Source organism: Sabethes cyaneus, chromosome 3, assembly GCF_943734655.1.
Source record: "Sabethes cyaneus chromosome 3, idSabCyanKW18_F2, whole genome shotgun sequence".
NCBI lineage: Eukaryota > Metazoa > Arthropoda > Insecta > Diptera > Culicidae > Sabethes > Sabethes cyaneus.
The window spans coordinates 64,523,597-64,537,400 of NC_071355.1; the positions used below are offsets into that span (position 1 = coordinate 64,523,597).

At 42.3% G+C, this 13,804-nt stretch overlaps 2 protein-coding genes across 2 annotated transcripts; both read left to right on the forward strand.

Annotated features, from left to right (window-relative positions):
• Positions 1-2,075: 2,075 nt before the first annotated feature.
• On the forward strand, positions 2,076-8,385 carry LOC128739654 (uncharacterized). Its single transcript, XM_053835150.1, has 4 exons — positions 2,076-2,417; positions 3,130-3,417; positions 3,544-3,800; positions 4,212-8,385. The coding sequence occupies exons 1-4, from the start codon at positions 2,076-2,078 to the stop codon at positions 8,383-8,385; spliced, it is 5,061 nt and encodes a 1,686-aa protein (XP_053691125.1).
• Positions 8,386-12,495: 4,110 nt separating this feature from the next.
• Positions 12,496-13,489, forward strand: LOC128743887 (uncharacterized). The gene is made up of 2 exons (XM_053840576.1): positions 12,496-12,659; positions 12,729-13,489. Exons 1-2 carry the CDS (start codon positions 12,557-12,559, stop codon positions 13,118-13,120), a joined length of 495 nt encoding a protein of 164 aa, XP_053696551.1. The 5' UTR covers positions 12,496-12,556; the 3' UTR covers positions 13,121-13,489.
• Positions 13,490-13,804: the final 315 nt, after the last annotated feature.

Sequence of the window (13,804 nt, forward strand, 5' to 3'; positions counted from 1 at the left end):
TCGTAAAGATACCGGACGGCAGTGCAACGAAAACAGCTCTTTTCAACAGCTACACCAGCACCAGAAACAGGGAGGCTTAACGTGCGAAGATGGCTCGACCAAGTCAAAAGTGATTTGAGACTTCTGAGACTGGGAAATTGGTAACGAGTGGCTCAAGATCGAGTTGAATGGAGACGACTGTTTATAACAGCATGAACCGGGGTGGCTAATAGGCTGCTTACGGCTACTGACGATGACAGCAACTACGCGTTTGCGATACCTAGTAGAAAAGGAAAACATCAACGCAGTGGGAATATATACACTGAATTTTTTCCGGTTTTTAAATTACAATGGGGTAAATTTCTGGAGGAGGCCTGCAGAATTCTGGGGGGGGGGCTGGTACCCCAGGCACCCTCTCTAGCTACGCCAATGGACATGATTAACTTGATGAAGATTAATTGCACCGGCGCAGCATGGATCGTAGAGTTTTCAGAGATATCGATATCGATATCGACGAGATATCTGGCAAATTGAAGTTGCCCAAAATAACTAACTCATCGAGCGGCGTAGCGTCCCTCATAACCGAGTAAACTGACTGACAGTGAGCGTCACTTAGATCGTTGTCCCGGACACGATCAGGTGGGATGTATAAGGCACACAAAAAGAGGCAGCGGTCACTCATCTTGATGGCCGTCCAAACATGTTCTACGCAGTTCCATGAGTCCTTCTCAATTGCTCTTGCTTTCAATCCACGTCGAACAGCTATCAGAACACCACCGCCAGTGGATTTGCGGCTGTTGTTAGGGTTCCGATCACAACGGAAACTTCGTAATCGGATCCAAAGACTTGCCTGGAAATCGTCTGAGAGTTAAGCCACGTTTCGCAAATGACACTGATATCATAGCAGCAATTCGATACGACTAGTCGGTAGGCTTTAATATCAGAATTCATTCCACCGGCGCACAGTGCGTTGAACGTATGGGACTGCGGGACAAAAATCAAAACTGCTAGTTTTAGACATTTTATCAAGCTAGTGTAATGAAAAAAGTAGTGTGTGATAATCGAAGCTAGTGTTCGATTGTAACTTTACTATCCGCATGACCCTCGTTATCAGTAGAGCGTTATCAGCATTAACCGTTCAACGATTAGGCTTTTTGATTTTCCCGCGCTCGATAGGCGTCGCTTTAGGCTACTATATAAGTAGTAAATTTATATTTTTTTTGAAAAATTATCATCATTGTTATATCTCGAATCAAGTGATCTACGATAGCACATTTTTTGTATCCTCTATTACTATAATTAATTATTAAAAATAAGTTATTAGTCGTTAGTTGGTGTTTGGTTAAAACTACGACTATTTATTTCGGAAAATATATCTCGGCCAATTTCGGATTACACCGCCATATCGGAATTTCGGATAGTTCCGATAACCCTACCAGTGCACCCTTAAACAGCTGGTCCTTCGAACCGGATCACCAAAGGAAGGTGATCCGAGGAACCAGCCGCTAATTTTCGGATTGAGGAACATTTATTCGACGTAATATTCGTTCTCCTGGGTTTATCGAAGTGCGGAAGCTTCGATACACGACCGGTTTACCGCCATTGCTGTGGATTCGCTTTGAGCGTCATAAAATACAAGGCATCAATTTTTTATGTAACAGGTTAGTGGCTGTCCAACAAAATTTATCTGAAAGATTTGTGCTGTACTCGGTCTTCATTTCCATATACAACGCATACGGACTTTGCGACGTCGTTTGAGGAACTACGGTCGGAGAGGAACAACGGTCACTTGATTCATTGACGAAAATTATCTGGTCTCGTCAATTTGGCTTGGTTAACACCACAAACATCTGTAACAAACATATTCGGTTTGATTGCTGCATTCCAGTCGAGAGCGACGTTCGGTCGCTGAGCATCCAGTATCCAGCATCCTACATCCAAGCTTTAACAGTGTTAGAAAGGGAATCTAACCTAGGCGCTTACAGATAAAATATTAAATAATACAAGGCTCTTTATTAAGAGCCAGAAGGTAATTGGCTCTCCTATATATTTAATATTCTGAGGTTGCGCTACTGTGGTCTTATTTTTTTGGTACCATGCCGCCTGCTACAACGTCGAAAGGAAAACCTCCTACCCTCAACGCTCTTCAGAAGAAGCTGAAAGGATTGCAGACATCATTCAACAATGTGCATAACTTCATAAAGGAGTGCTCGGAAGCCACCAAGGCCAGCGAATTTTCGGTACGTTTGGAACGGCTAGAATTACTATGGGACAAGATGAATGATACGATCGACGAAATCGAATGCCACGAAGAGAATGTAGATGTGGAATCACCGGTAAAAGAAAGAGTGGACTTTGAAAATAGATTCTTCGAGTTGAAGGCGTTTCTCATCGATCGACTGAAAAACGATCCCGAAGCTGCACCATTAAATCAATCTGTACGGCCCACCGAACCACTCACGACACACGCCAAATTACCACAAATAAGTTTACCAAAATTTGGGGGAAAAATCGAGGAATGGCTTAATTTCCGCGATCTATATATGTCGCTTATTCATTTGCAGCCTGATCTCCCAGAAGTTGAAAAATTTCATTACTTGAGAAGTCAATTGGAAGGAGAGGCACTCAATTTAATCAACACTCTTCCGCTTACCAAGACAAACTATATGGTTGCTTGGGATATGCTGGTCCAGCGCTATTCGAATACTAAGATTTTAAAGAAGAAAAACGTCCAAGCTTTGTTCGAGTTGCCATCCATACGACGAGAGTCTGCCGAGGAAATGCACTCTCTTTTGGAATCGTTTGAAGCAACCGTGAAATCGTTAGACCATACTATTGATCAACAAGGAGATTATAAAGATTTACTCTTACTACATATGCTGAGTTCTCGTCTCGACAGTGCCTCACGGAGAAGTTGGGAGGACTTTTCATCGTCGAAAGAACACGACACAATTAAGGACCTGACTGGCTTTATGCGCAGAAGAATTCACATGTTAGAGGCAATATCAACTAAACCAGATTGCACTAAGGCAGAATGCAGCCAACCAAACAAAAGAAAGCTTCTTCCGACGACTAAATCGTGCAACGTTGTTTTGAATACTGCGTCTTCCATCGTCGAAAGGAAAACCTCCTACCCTCAACGCTCTTCAGAAGAAGCTGAAAGGATTGCAGACATCATTCAACAATGTGCATAACTTCATAAAGGAGTGCTCGGAAGCCACCAAGGCCAGCGAATTTTCGGTACGTTTGGAACGGCTAGAATTACTATGGGACAAGATGAATGATACGATCGACGAAATCGAATGCCACGAAGAGAATGTAGATGTGGAATCACCGGTAAAAGAAAGAGTGGACTTTGAAAATAGATTCTTCGAGTTGAAGGCGTTTCTCATCGATCGACTGAAAAACGATCCCGAAGCTGCACCATTAAATCAATCTGTACGGCCCACCGAACCACTCACGACACACGCCAAATTACCACAAATAAGTTTACCAAAATTTGGGGGAAAAATCGAGGAATGGCTTAATTTCCGCGATCTATATATGTCGCTTATTCATTTGCAGCCTGATCTCCCAGAAGTTGAAAAATTTCATTACTTGAGAAGTCAATTGGAAGGAGAGGCACTCAATTTAATCAACACTCTTCCGCTTACCAAGACAAACTATATGGTTGCTTGGGATATGCTGGTCCAGCGCTATTCGAATACTAAGATTTTAAAGAAGAAAAACGTCCAAGCTTTGTTCGAGTTGCCATCCATACGACGAGAGTCTGCCGAGGAAATGCACTCTCTTTTGGAATCGTTTGAAGCAACCGTGAAATCGTTAGACCATACTATTGATCAACAAGGAGATTATAAAGATTTACTCTTACTACATATGCTGAGTTCTCGTCTCGACAGTGCCTCACGGAGAAGTTGGGAGGACTTTTCATCGTCGAAAGAACACGACACAATTAAGGACCTGACTGGCTTTATGCGCAGAAGAATTCACATGTTAGAGGCAATATCAACTAAACCAGATTGCACTAAGGCAGAATGCAGCCAACCAAACAAAAGAAAGCTTCTTCCGACGACTAAATCGTGCAACGTTGTTTTGAATACTGCGTCTTCCAAACGATGTTTAAGCTGTTCGGACAATCATCCATTGTATTTGTGCCCTGTATTTAAGAATATGCAAGTCCAAGAAAGAGACAATCTGTTACGAACCAATTCATTATGCCGTAATTGCTTCAGACGTGGACATCAAGCCAAGGACTGTTCTTCTAAATATGTATGCCGGCACTGTAGGGGCAAGCATCATTCTTTGGTATGTTTCAAGGAAAACGGTAAACCAATTGGGTCAACTGATACTTCAAGGGATACAGCTACAAGGAGTGCAGACGCAGAGGCGGCGGCTACCAGTAACAACACGGTACATGCTGCAGCTGCTCAGGTGACGAGCTACAGCTCGATTAAGGTTCCAGCGACAGGTGTTCTTTTATTAACGGCTGTGGTGGTCGTACAAGACGAATCTGGTAGTCATCATTTAGCAAGAGCCCTATTGGATTGTGCTTGTCAATGTGATCTCGTTTCTAAAAGGTTTAGTCAGCTGCTTAAATCGAAAAGGCAGTCTACGAATATGGATATTATTGGAGTCAATGGAAAGGTGGAAAAAATTACGAACTTCGTAAATGTAACAATTAAATCGCGCGTCACTAATTACCAAATACCGGTGGAACTCAACATTCATCCTTGTTTGTCTACTACAATACCAGGTTTATCTCCTACTGCAAACAATTGGAACTTACCGGAGGGAATACAGCTAGCCGATCCGTCACTGTTTGAGTCTCATAAAGTGGATTTGATTCTTGGTGGAGGATCATTTTTTGACTTCTTTCGCACTGGAAGGCGTATACCTCTTGGGAAAGATATGCCTTTGTTTGTCGATTCGGTTTTTGGCTGGGTTGCAAGTGGAAAATACCCAGTTGTGCATAATACAGCAGCGGTTAGTTGTAACGTGGCAGTTACCAATAAACTAGAAGAGTTACTAACACGGTTCTGGCAGAGTGAGGAGATCGGCTTAGACAATAAATTCTCACCGGGAGAGCTTCGATGCGAAGAGCATTTTCAACAAACTTTCAAAAGAGATGCTGCTGGCCGCTATAGCGTCTCGCTTCCGAAAGACGAGGCAATCTTACAACAGCTGGGGCATACGCAGAACATTGCCTGTTATAGATTTCATCAAATGGAGAGGCGATTAGAAAGAGATCCGGAGCTAAAGAGGCAGTACCATAACTTTATGCTGGAATATGAACAGTTGGGACATATGCGGAGAGTGCCTGATGAGGATGTTACGAAGATACAACGTTTCTATCTGCCTCACCATCCAGTGGTGAAAGATTCTAGTAGTACGACGCGTGTAAGGGTTGTTTTCGATGCATCTTGTAAATCATCTTCGGGTGTTTCTCTCAATGACGCCCTATTAGCTGGACCTGTAGTACAGGAGGACTTGCGAAGTATAATCCTGCGGTGCAGAACTCGGTTGGTACTATTAGTTGCGGATGTGGAAAAAATGTTCCGTCAAATTAACATGGACAAGACGGATGCCCCACTGCAGAGCATTTTGTGGCGTTCAACTACTGACTCGCCACCGGCAACATACGAACTTTCTACAGTAACATACGGGACGAAACCGGCACCCTTCCTTGCAACAAGGACATTAAAGCAATTGGCACTGGATGAAGGTAAACGATTCCCACTGGCAGCGGCGGCGGTTATGAAGGATTTTTATGTCGATGATGTTATTACTGGCACCGATGATGCTGAACAAGCAAAAGAGCTACGATGTCAGCTTGATGAGCTATTGCAGTCTGGTGGTATGCGGCTTCGAAAATGGTCTTCGAACTATGCTTCGGTGTTAGAGGGACTAAAACCAGAGGATTTGGCAGATTCAGTGGCAGAAGGTATTAAACTTGATCGTGATCCATCGGTTAAAACATTAGGCTTGACATGGTATCCCCAAACAGACGCATTTGCCCTGCAGTTGCAAATCCCATCTATCTCAAACGATCAAGAGCTAACCAAGCGGAAGGTATTATCTTATATAGCGATGCTGTTTGATCCTTTAGGTCTGATAGGAGCGGTTATAACAACAGCAAAAATATTTATGCAAACGCTATGGCAATTGGAAGACGACAACCAAGAGAAATTGGATTGGGATTCGGTTCTGCCAACAAGAGTAGAAAATGAATGGCGCACATTTCACGAGCAGCTTCCAATACTTAAACAGCTACGGGTAGAAAGAATGATTATTATTCCTGGGTCGGTGGGCATGGAGGTCCATTGCTTCTCGGATGCCTCAGGAAAGGCTTACGGGGCAAATTTATATATAAAATCCTGGAATTCGGCTGGTCATGTTAAGGTAGCGCTACTCTCTTCCAAGTCACGAGTGGCCCCATTGAAGACTCAGTCCATCCCGCGGCTCGAGCTTTGTGGTGCACTAATGGCAGCAGAACTGTTCGTCAAGGTGAAGGAGGCTATCGACATTGAAGGGGATGTTTATTTTTGGACGGACTCGACAACAGTGCTGCGCTGGTTACAGGCTTTACCGACTATATGGACGACATTTGTTGCCAATCGAGTGGCAAAAATACAAAATATCACGGAACGTTGCCTTTGGAAACATGTTCCAGGTACACAAAATCCTGCGGATATGACGTCACGCGGTATATTTCCGGAAAGTATAATTGAAAATCGCGTTTGGTGGGAAGGTCCTGAGTGGCTGGCTTTCAGTATTGATAAATGGCCAGTACAACATGAAATTACAGATTCAACAGAAGCAGATCAGGAGTTTAAACGGTCGGCAGTTGGGGCAGTTGGCGCTTGCAACTTAGGTTTCAACGATTGGTATTTTGCGCGTTTCTCCGAGTATACGACATTGATTCGGCAAACAGCATATTGCCAGCGGTTTATTAAAAATTTTCGGGTCAAGCTTCAAATTGGCCAATCCGTGCCGGGGCCAATAACAGCATTAACGGCACCAGAATTACGTACGGCAGAGTTGACAGTGACTCGACTCGTTCAACAAGAAGCTTTCAGTAAGGAATATCGAGCGTTGTCTCAGGGTAAAGCCATTCCCAGGCACTCGCCGCTTCGTTGGTTTTATCCGGTGCTTTCACACGATGGTGTTATTCGTTTAGGAGGAAGGTTGGGAAGATCGCAGGAGTCAGAGGAGGCAAAGCATCCTATGGTGCTGCCTGCACGTCATCATTTAACTAAATTATTGCTGAAACACTATCATTTAAAATTGCTCCATGCAGGACCTCAACTAATGTTAAGCAGCGTTAGGCAAAAATTCTGGCCGCTCGGAGGACGGAGCGTAGCAAAACAAATAATCCATCAGTGTCTGCGATGCAGTCGTGTAAAACCTGCAACTATGCGTCAGTTTATGGCAGAACTTCCGGCTTCTCGTGTTACAGCAGCTAAAGCGTTTTCGACAACTGGCGTTGATTACTTTGGCCCAATATACATTCGTCCGGGCTATCGTCGAACGGCAGTGAAGGCATACGTGTCCGTGTTCGTCTGCTTCACCACAAAGGCCGTGCACTTGGAGCTGGTCGGAAACTTATCTACGGCATGTTTCATTCAAGCGCTGCGTAGGTTTGTGGCAAGGCGCGGTTTCTGTTCCAGTATCCACTCTGATAATGGAACTAACTTTGTTGGGGCCAGGAATCAGCTAAAGGAGCTTATGGAAAATCTCAAAAGTAAACATCATCACAACGTGGTGGCAAGGGAGTGTGCCAAGGACAACATCCAATGGCACTTTATTCCGCCAGGTGCACCCCACTTCGGAGGATTGTGGGAGGCAGCTGTGCGTTCGGCAAAACATCATCTGCTAAGAGTATTAGGGGAGATACCTGTTTCGTACGAGGACATGCTTACAACTTTGACCCAGGTGGAAGCCTGTCTCAACTCTCGACCCTTAACGCAGCTGACAGACGACCCTAATGATCTAGAACCACTAACTCCGGGACACTTTCTAGTGGGTGATTCTCTCCAAGCGGTTCCGGATACGGATTTTACTAATGTACCAGCGAATAGGCTCAACCATTGGCAGGCAGTGCAGAAGAAGGTGCAAGATTTCTGGCGAAGATGGCGTGTCGAATATTTAACTCAACTTCAAGGGCGATCCAAACGTTGGCAACCACCTGTAGCAGTTGAACCAGGTAAACTAGTAGTTATTCAAGAAGATAATGTGCCTCCGATTCGATGGCGCATGGGGCGCATCCAACACACTCATCCAGGAGCTGACGGAGTCGTGAGAGTAGTTACACTCAAGACGGCAAAGGGAGTTTTTCAGCGACCAGTGGAAAAAATTTGTCTGTTACCGGTTGCAACAGTGACAGAGGATGGAGTTCCACAAATTTAATAGTATTTCAGAAATTTGCAATTTCAGCAGGGGTCGGAATGTTCGATTGTAACTTTACTATCCGCATGACCCTCGTTATCAGTAGAGCGTTATCAGCATTAACCGTTCAACGATTAGGCTTTTTGATTTTCCCGCGCTCGATAGGCGTCGCTTTAGGCTACTATATAAGTAGTAAATTTATATTTTTTTTGAAAAATTATCATCATTGTTATATCTCGAATCAAGTGATCTACGATAGCACATTTTTTGTATCCTCTATTACTATAATTAATTATTAAAAATAAGTTATTAGTCGTTAGTTGGTGTTTGGTTAAAACTACGACTATTTATTTCGGAAAATATATCTCGGCCAATTTCGGATTACACCGCCATATCGGAATTTCGGATAGTTCCGATAACCCTACCAGTGCACCCTTAAACAGCTAGTATTTGCTTAAATGTTTCAAAATATTTACATAATGGCAAAAATGTCCCAAACGCCAAATTAGTTTTTCAAAGTTTTTCATCATTATATGGGTTGCCGTCGGTTATATAACTACCAAAGTTGATTGTGAAAGCGGCATTTGTACTAGAAATACTTTGGTAATTTCAGCAATGCCATCTAGTGTTAGATTAAGCAGCACTCGAAGATCAACCTTGGCTGCAATTTCGCTAATCGCTAAGTTTTTCTTCAGTGCATGAAAGCTGGGAAAGCTATGTTTATGGAAGACGTTTAAACATTTCTAAGCAAAATATACTTTCGCACTAACAAATCTATATCTGTGAACAGAGCTAGTGTTCAAGTAATACTTAAGCCTTTTTCACCATTCTCAGCCGTAACAAAAAAGTAAATAATAATTTTCCGTGGCATAATTTGAGACAAAGTCTGTAGCTCGACGTTCTGTTTTTGTTGGACAATTTTTGAAAACCTTTTAATTAGATCCACGAAACGATATTCCAGCAGGAAAACCGTTATCATTGATTATTCGCCATTATTATCAATCCGAGAAACGGGAAAAAACGGTAACCGGTATTAAGTTTATTAATTTTTTTAAAGGAATAGTTACTCGCTATATGAAATAAAATCGCTTTGAGTTTAATTTTGAACAGTAATAGCACAAAAGGTTCATAAACAGTGGTTTCTTTTAATAGGGATAACATAATATAGTAGAATCCACGGAAATCTGACGGTTTAACAGTGCTTGACGTTGATCTACAAATATTGAAATATCGTGCAGAGTTGCAGGTAGTTGCAGCTAAAACCTGTTCGATCTTGTAGAGGACACTTTGAACAATTATTCTGTGTACATTTTAGCTTGGAAGTCAGTGGAACATTTTTTAAATCAGTATTCAAAGTTGGAGTTCTGTTTTTTTGAAGGACAATATCTATGTCGTTTCTATGGGGCGATTTTTTAGGAGTGAGGTCAACATGAATTCTTTCTATTACCAAAATTTATTCTACTAACCTTGATTGTTATTCTCCATTTTAAAGATTTTGATTACACAAACTATGAGACTTTTACGAGCGTGATGAACAACCTTCAAAAATGAAAGCAAAATTTGTAAGTTAAATCCACTCTGCATCTTGACAGTTTGAACGCTAGTAATAGTAGTTGTGGCGCTTTCCCAAGCAAACTAATACTTGTTTATATAGCAGAAGGCATCTATAAACAATTCTAAATACTTAGTATATCCGATTAAAAAAAAGTGAAAAACGATTTTTGTCTATGGCTCAACGCACTGTGCGGCGTTTCGATAGAAGACTAGGACATCTTGCTTGCGACTTGGGCTCGGAGTTTGTGTGAGGCAAAAGAGAAGAAAGTATTTTAGATTTTGTTTTCACGCAAGTTTTGACAACGCGACATATAGGATTTCGTGTGAGTGTGAACAGACCTAAAATCTCTTTAGTATCGTTTCGCGAATAGCTGCTTGTAAGAATTTGCATATAATATTCACGTACTCAAAAAAGTTCAAGTCATTTTTGATAACGCACACGATAAAAATGTGGATTGAGTACGGGCCTAAACTCTTCCTTGTTGCCTTGGTAAGAGGAAACGCTTATCATTCAATGAGATAATATTTAATCACCAAGATTATTTTTATGAATATTGTTTTCAGTGATTTTAAAAAAAGTTTCCTTCATATGCTCTTGAAAACTTCATTTTAGAGTATCGCACAGGCCCTATCAGCATAGTATGATATTATATTAGAACTCTGGGCGCTGGGTTTACCTCCACCTGGACAGTCTTGGACCGAGGAGATTGCCGAGCTTCTTCTTAAAATGAATAAATTTATTACCATTCAACGTGCTTATCCTGCTATCTATACCAACGCTAAAATGTTCTCGGATTGTCCACGATCCATTTGCAATGCTGGTTGATAGAATGATTTCTGTCAATTAATCAAATCGGACAGATACACGCCCTTCGACGTTGCTATTGGCGTACGGCGCGACGATCTAGATCAGTTTAATCAAGCTTATTCCCAGGCATAATGCTATGCCTATACCAAGCGGCCGGACGACCGCACGACCGCCCGCCCGCCCGCCTGCGATTGTCTCAGGCTAATCCGTCATGCATTCATGCGCTCGCACATCAACCTGTCACAAACCGTGCGTCCCAAACGTCCCGAGCCGTGTCCGGCTGTAGAGGGGGGCCGATAGAAGTGGAGACAGCGAGTGGTGACAAGCCATATCGATAACGTGTCTAAACAATCCAACTAAATGATAGACCCGAGTCGGAGCTCGGCGCTCGCGCGCTGGCATGGGGCGAGCAACAGCGGCAAATTGCGCTAAATTAATAGCTGGCTCTGAATGAAAAACAAAACATTTCTTATAGTGACGGGGGGAACACCTTCCCGAAGTCCGAGCCTCGGCCCCAATGTTTTGTTTCTTTTTTTTCTCTTATAGGTTTGGAACAGTCAATTATACCTGGACAAAGTTTAGATTGACTGCCTTGTTGATCGGCATCGAAATTGCATCTATTCAAACAGTTTTGTACCACCGTGCGGGGCGAACAGATTGTTGGAGATACTTTAAGGGAAGCTTAGCCATCAATTACTTATGATTAAATATCAATTTATCATTTTCTAAATGAGTTAAACGAATAACTGTAATCAAATCTAGTGGAGTTGGGTTGACTGGTGAAGCAGCTCCGTGGCGGACTATCGGACAAGGGTATCGATTCTAACAGCTAATTTACCTTCTTTATGGTGGTGGTTGGTTGGGTTTCTCGAGTTGAACCGAAGGGAAAATTATGCTCATAAGCGGCGATGGATGGAAAGCAAACTATCGCACCGCATCGAGAGCCGAGAACGCACTCGATCAGCAGGTAGCCCTATCCCATTACGGCATATTTAGCTGACGACCGACCGACCGGCCGGGTTGTTGTTGATGGCTGTGATTATTAATCAGCGTTTTGCTCTGTACACTTCACTGGCACTACGCGTGGTCAACCGGGCGGAAAACGGATACCTTTGTGCCCTTTTACGGTGAGCCGTGATTTCAGCTGCCGGCCGGCTGCAGGTTGTTATCGATTTGTTAGTTGATAGCGAGTTGCTCTCTTTATTTGTCTGTCCGGTGATGTGATGGAGCCGCTGTTGGAGGTTGTTGGGGTGTAATTCTATTCGATATAATTATTAGAATTAGAAAAAAGGCTCCACTTAATAAGCAGTTGGATCTGAAAGGTTTGAACAAAATTACCTCCAGCATGTGAATAAGTAAAAGCCAATTGTTGAGCGGAAAGTAAAATGTTTATTATGGAGTTAACATTTACTAGACCATTATGGCCATCCGAGCTACTAAACACAATGATTCAAATTAATTCACTTGACGTGTACTTCCGCGAAATAAACAGTATGACTCAAGAATTTGTTTGTCCATGAACTTTTTTACCACCTTGCGGAGTGTCTACAATATTTACAACTTGGCTGTCGAAATAATCACAAAACTGGAACAGCAACTGGAACGGTATTCCCCCTCTACGACCGGCAATCAAGAATAAGTAATGACATAATTGCATGGAAAAATTACGACTATCACTGATAATGCCCTTGGGTGTTCAGATTTGCAAACAGAAGATTGTAGTCTGCTTTGAATTTACTTTTTTTTGTGTGAATATAAATGCGTTCGTAACTGGCACTGGTACAGTGTACGTTCAGTTCTGCTCCCGATCAGTAATTCTAAAACTCAAAGATGAAAGTTAATATGTCCTATCTAGTTTTACTGGCATGCGCAGTCGGTAGTCCAACGGAAACGTTTGCATTACCGTCTTCTCCATATACAGAAGGACTGGAAAGTACTGACTTTGTAGTACAGACAACTGTGCGAAGTGAGAGTACAACCTACGACCACTATTTAACTACAGATACAACCGAAAGTATAACCCAAGGAGCAACTGCAGGCGTCACCGATGGAACAACCGAAGGTATAACGGATGCCACAACTGAAGGAACAACCGAAAGGTTCACCGAAACAACAACAGATAGTACAACTCAAGGACCAACGAGTACAGTAGAAAGGACAACTCAAACTGCAACCGAAAGTACAACTGGAACTACGTGGCCCAGTACAACGGCTGCTCCTTGCGCCACGGGCTTCAACGGGAAAATGGCACACCGCTCCGATTGCACTCGTTACATAATTTGCAAGGATTATCTGGAGACAGTGTTTGATTGCCTCGAAGGATATATCTACTATGAACCGTTTGATGCTTGTTTGCCGGGAAACGTCAAAACTTGTACATTGTATAGAATTTGAAGTGCTAGTGCGAATGTGTGAGAGCATATTCTTCATTTAGAAATATAATTTTTATAAGATAGAAAATGGTTATTCAACACAAATATGCATTTGGAGAATTCGTGATATTGTGCTAATTGGATTATTCGATATAATATACAGTCAGTCCATAATCATGGGTCACACACAATTATGGTTCATTTTAGCTTTTTCTGCTATTATACGAAGTGATTGAAAAAATTGTTACTCATAAGTAGCACTAATAATTTGATCAATCATTAGCTGATATTTAAACGCCAATCAGCAGCTAGAGCTAAAATGACCCACAATTGTGTGTGACCCATGATTGTGGACTGACTGTAGCTATAATAGAATACAAATAAGCAAAGCCTTGGGCTTAAATGAAGATAGAATTAACAAAAGGGCGAATGTCGCAAGCGTAAACAAACCGAGTGAGAGTTGATTTTCCTATGCTGGTCCAGCAAAAAATAACTCTCACTCGTTTTGTTTACATTTGCGACATTCGCCCTTTTGTTAATTCTATCTAGAAATGTCTTTCTAAACTTGACCCTTCTTTATCGACAAACTTCACAGCTTGCTATTAGAGTACAGGACAGTTACGGGTCTAGTGCAGCAATCCTACTGACTCTATCTAGCAGCACCGTCTAGCCGAGATATGAACATATGACGACTGGATTGTTAGAC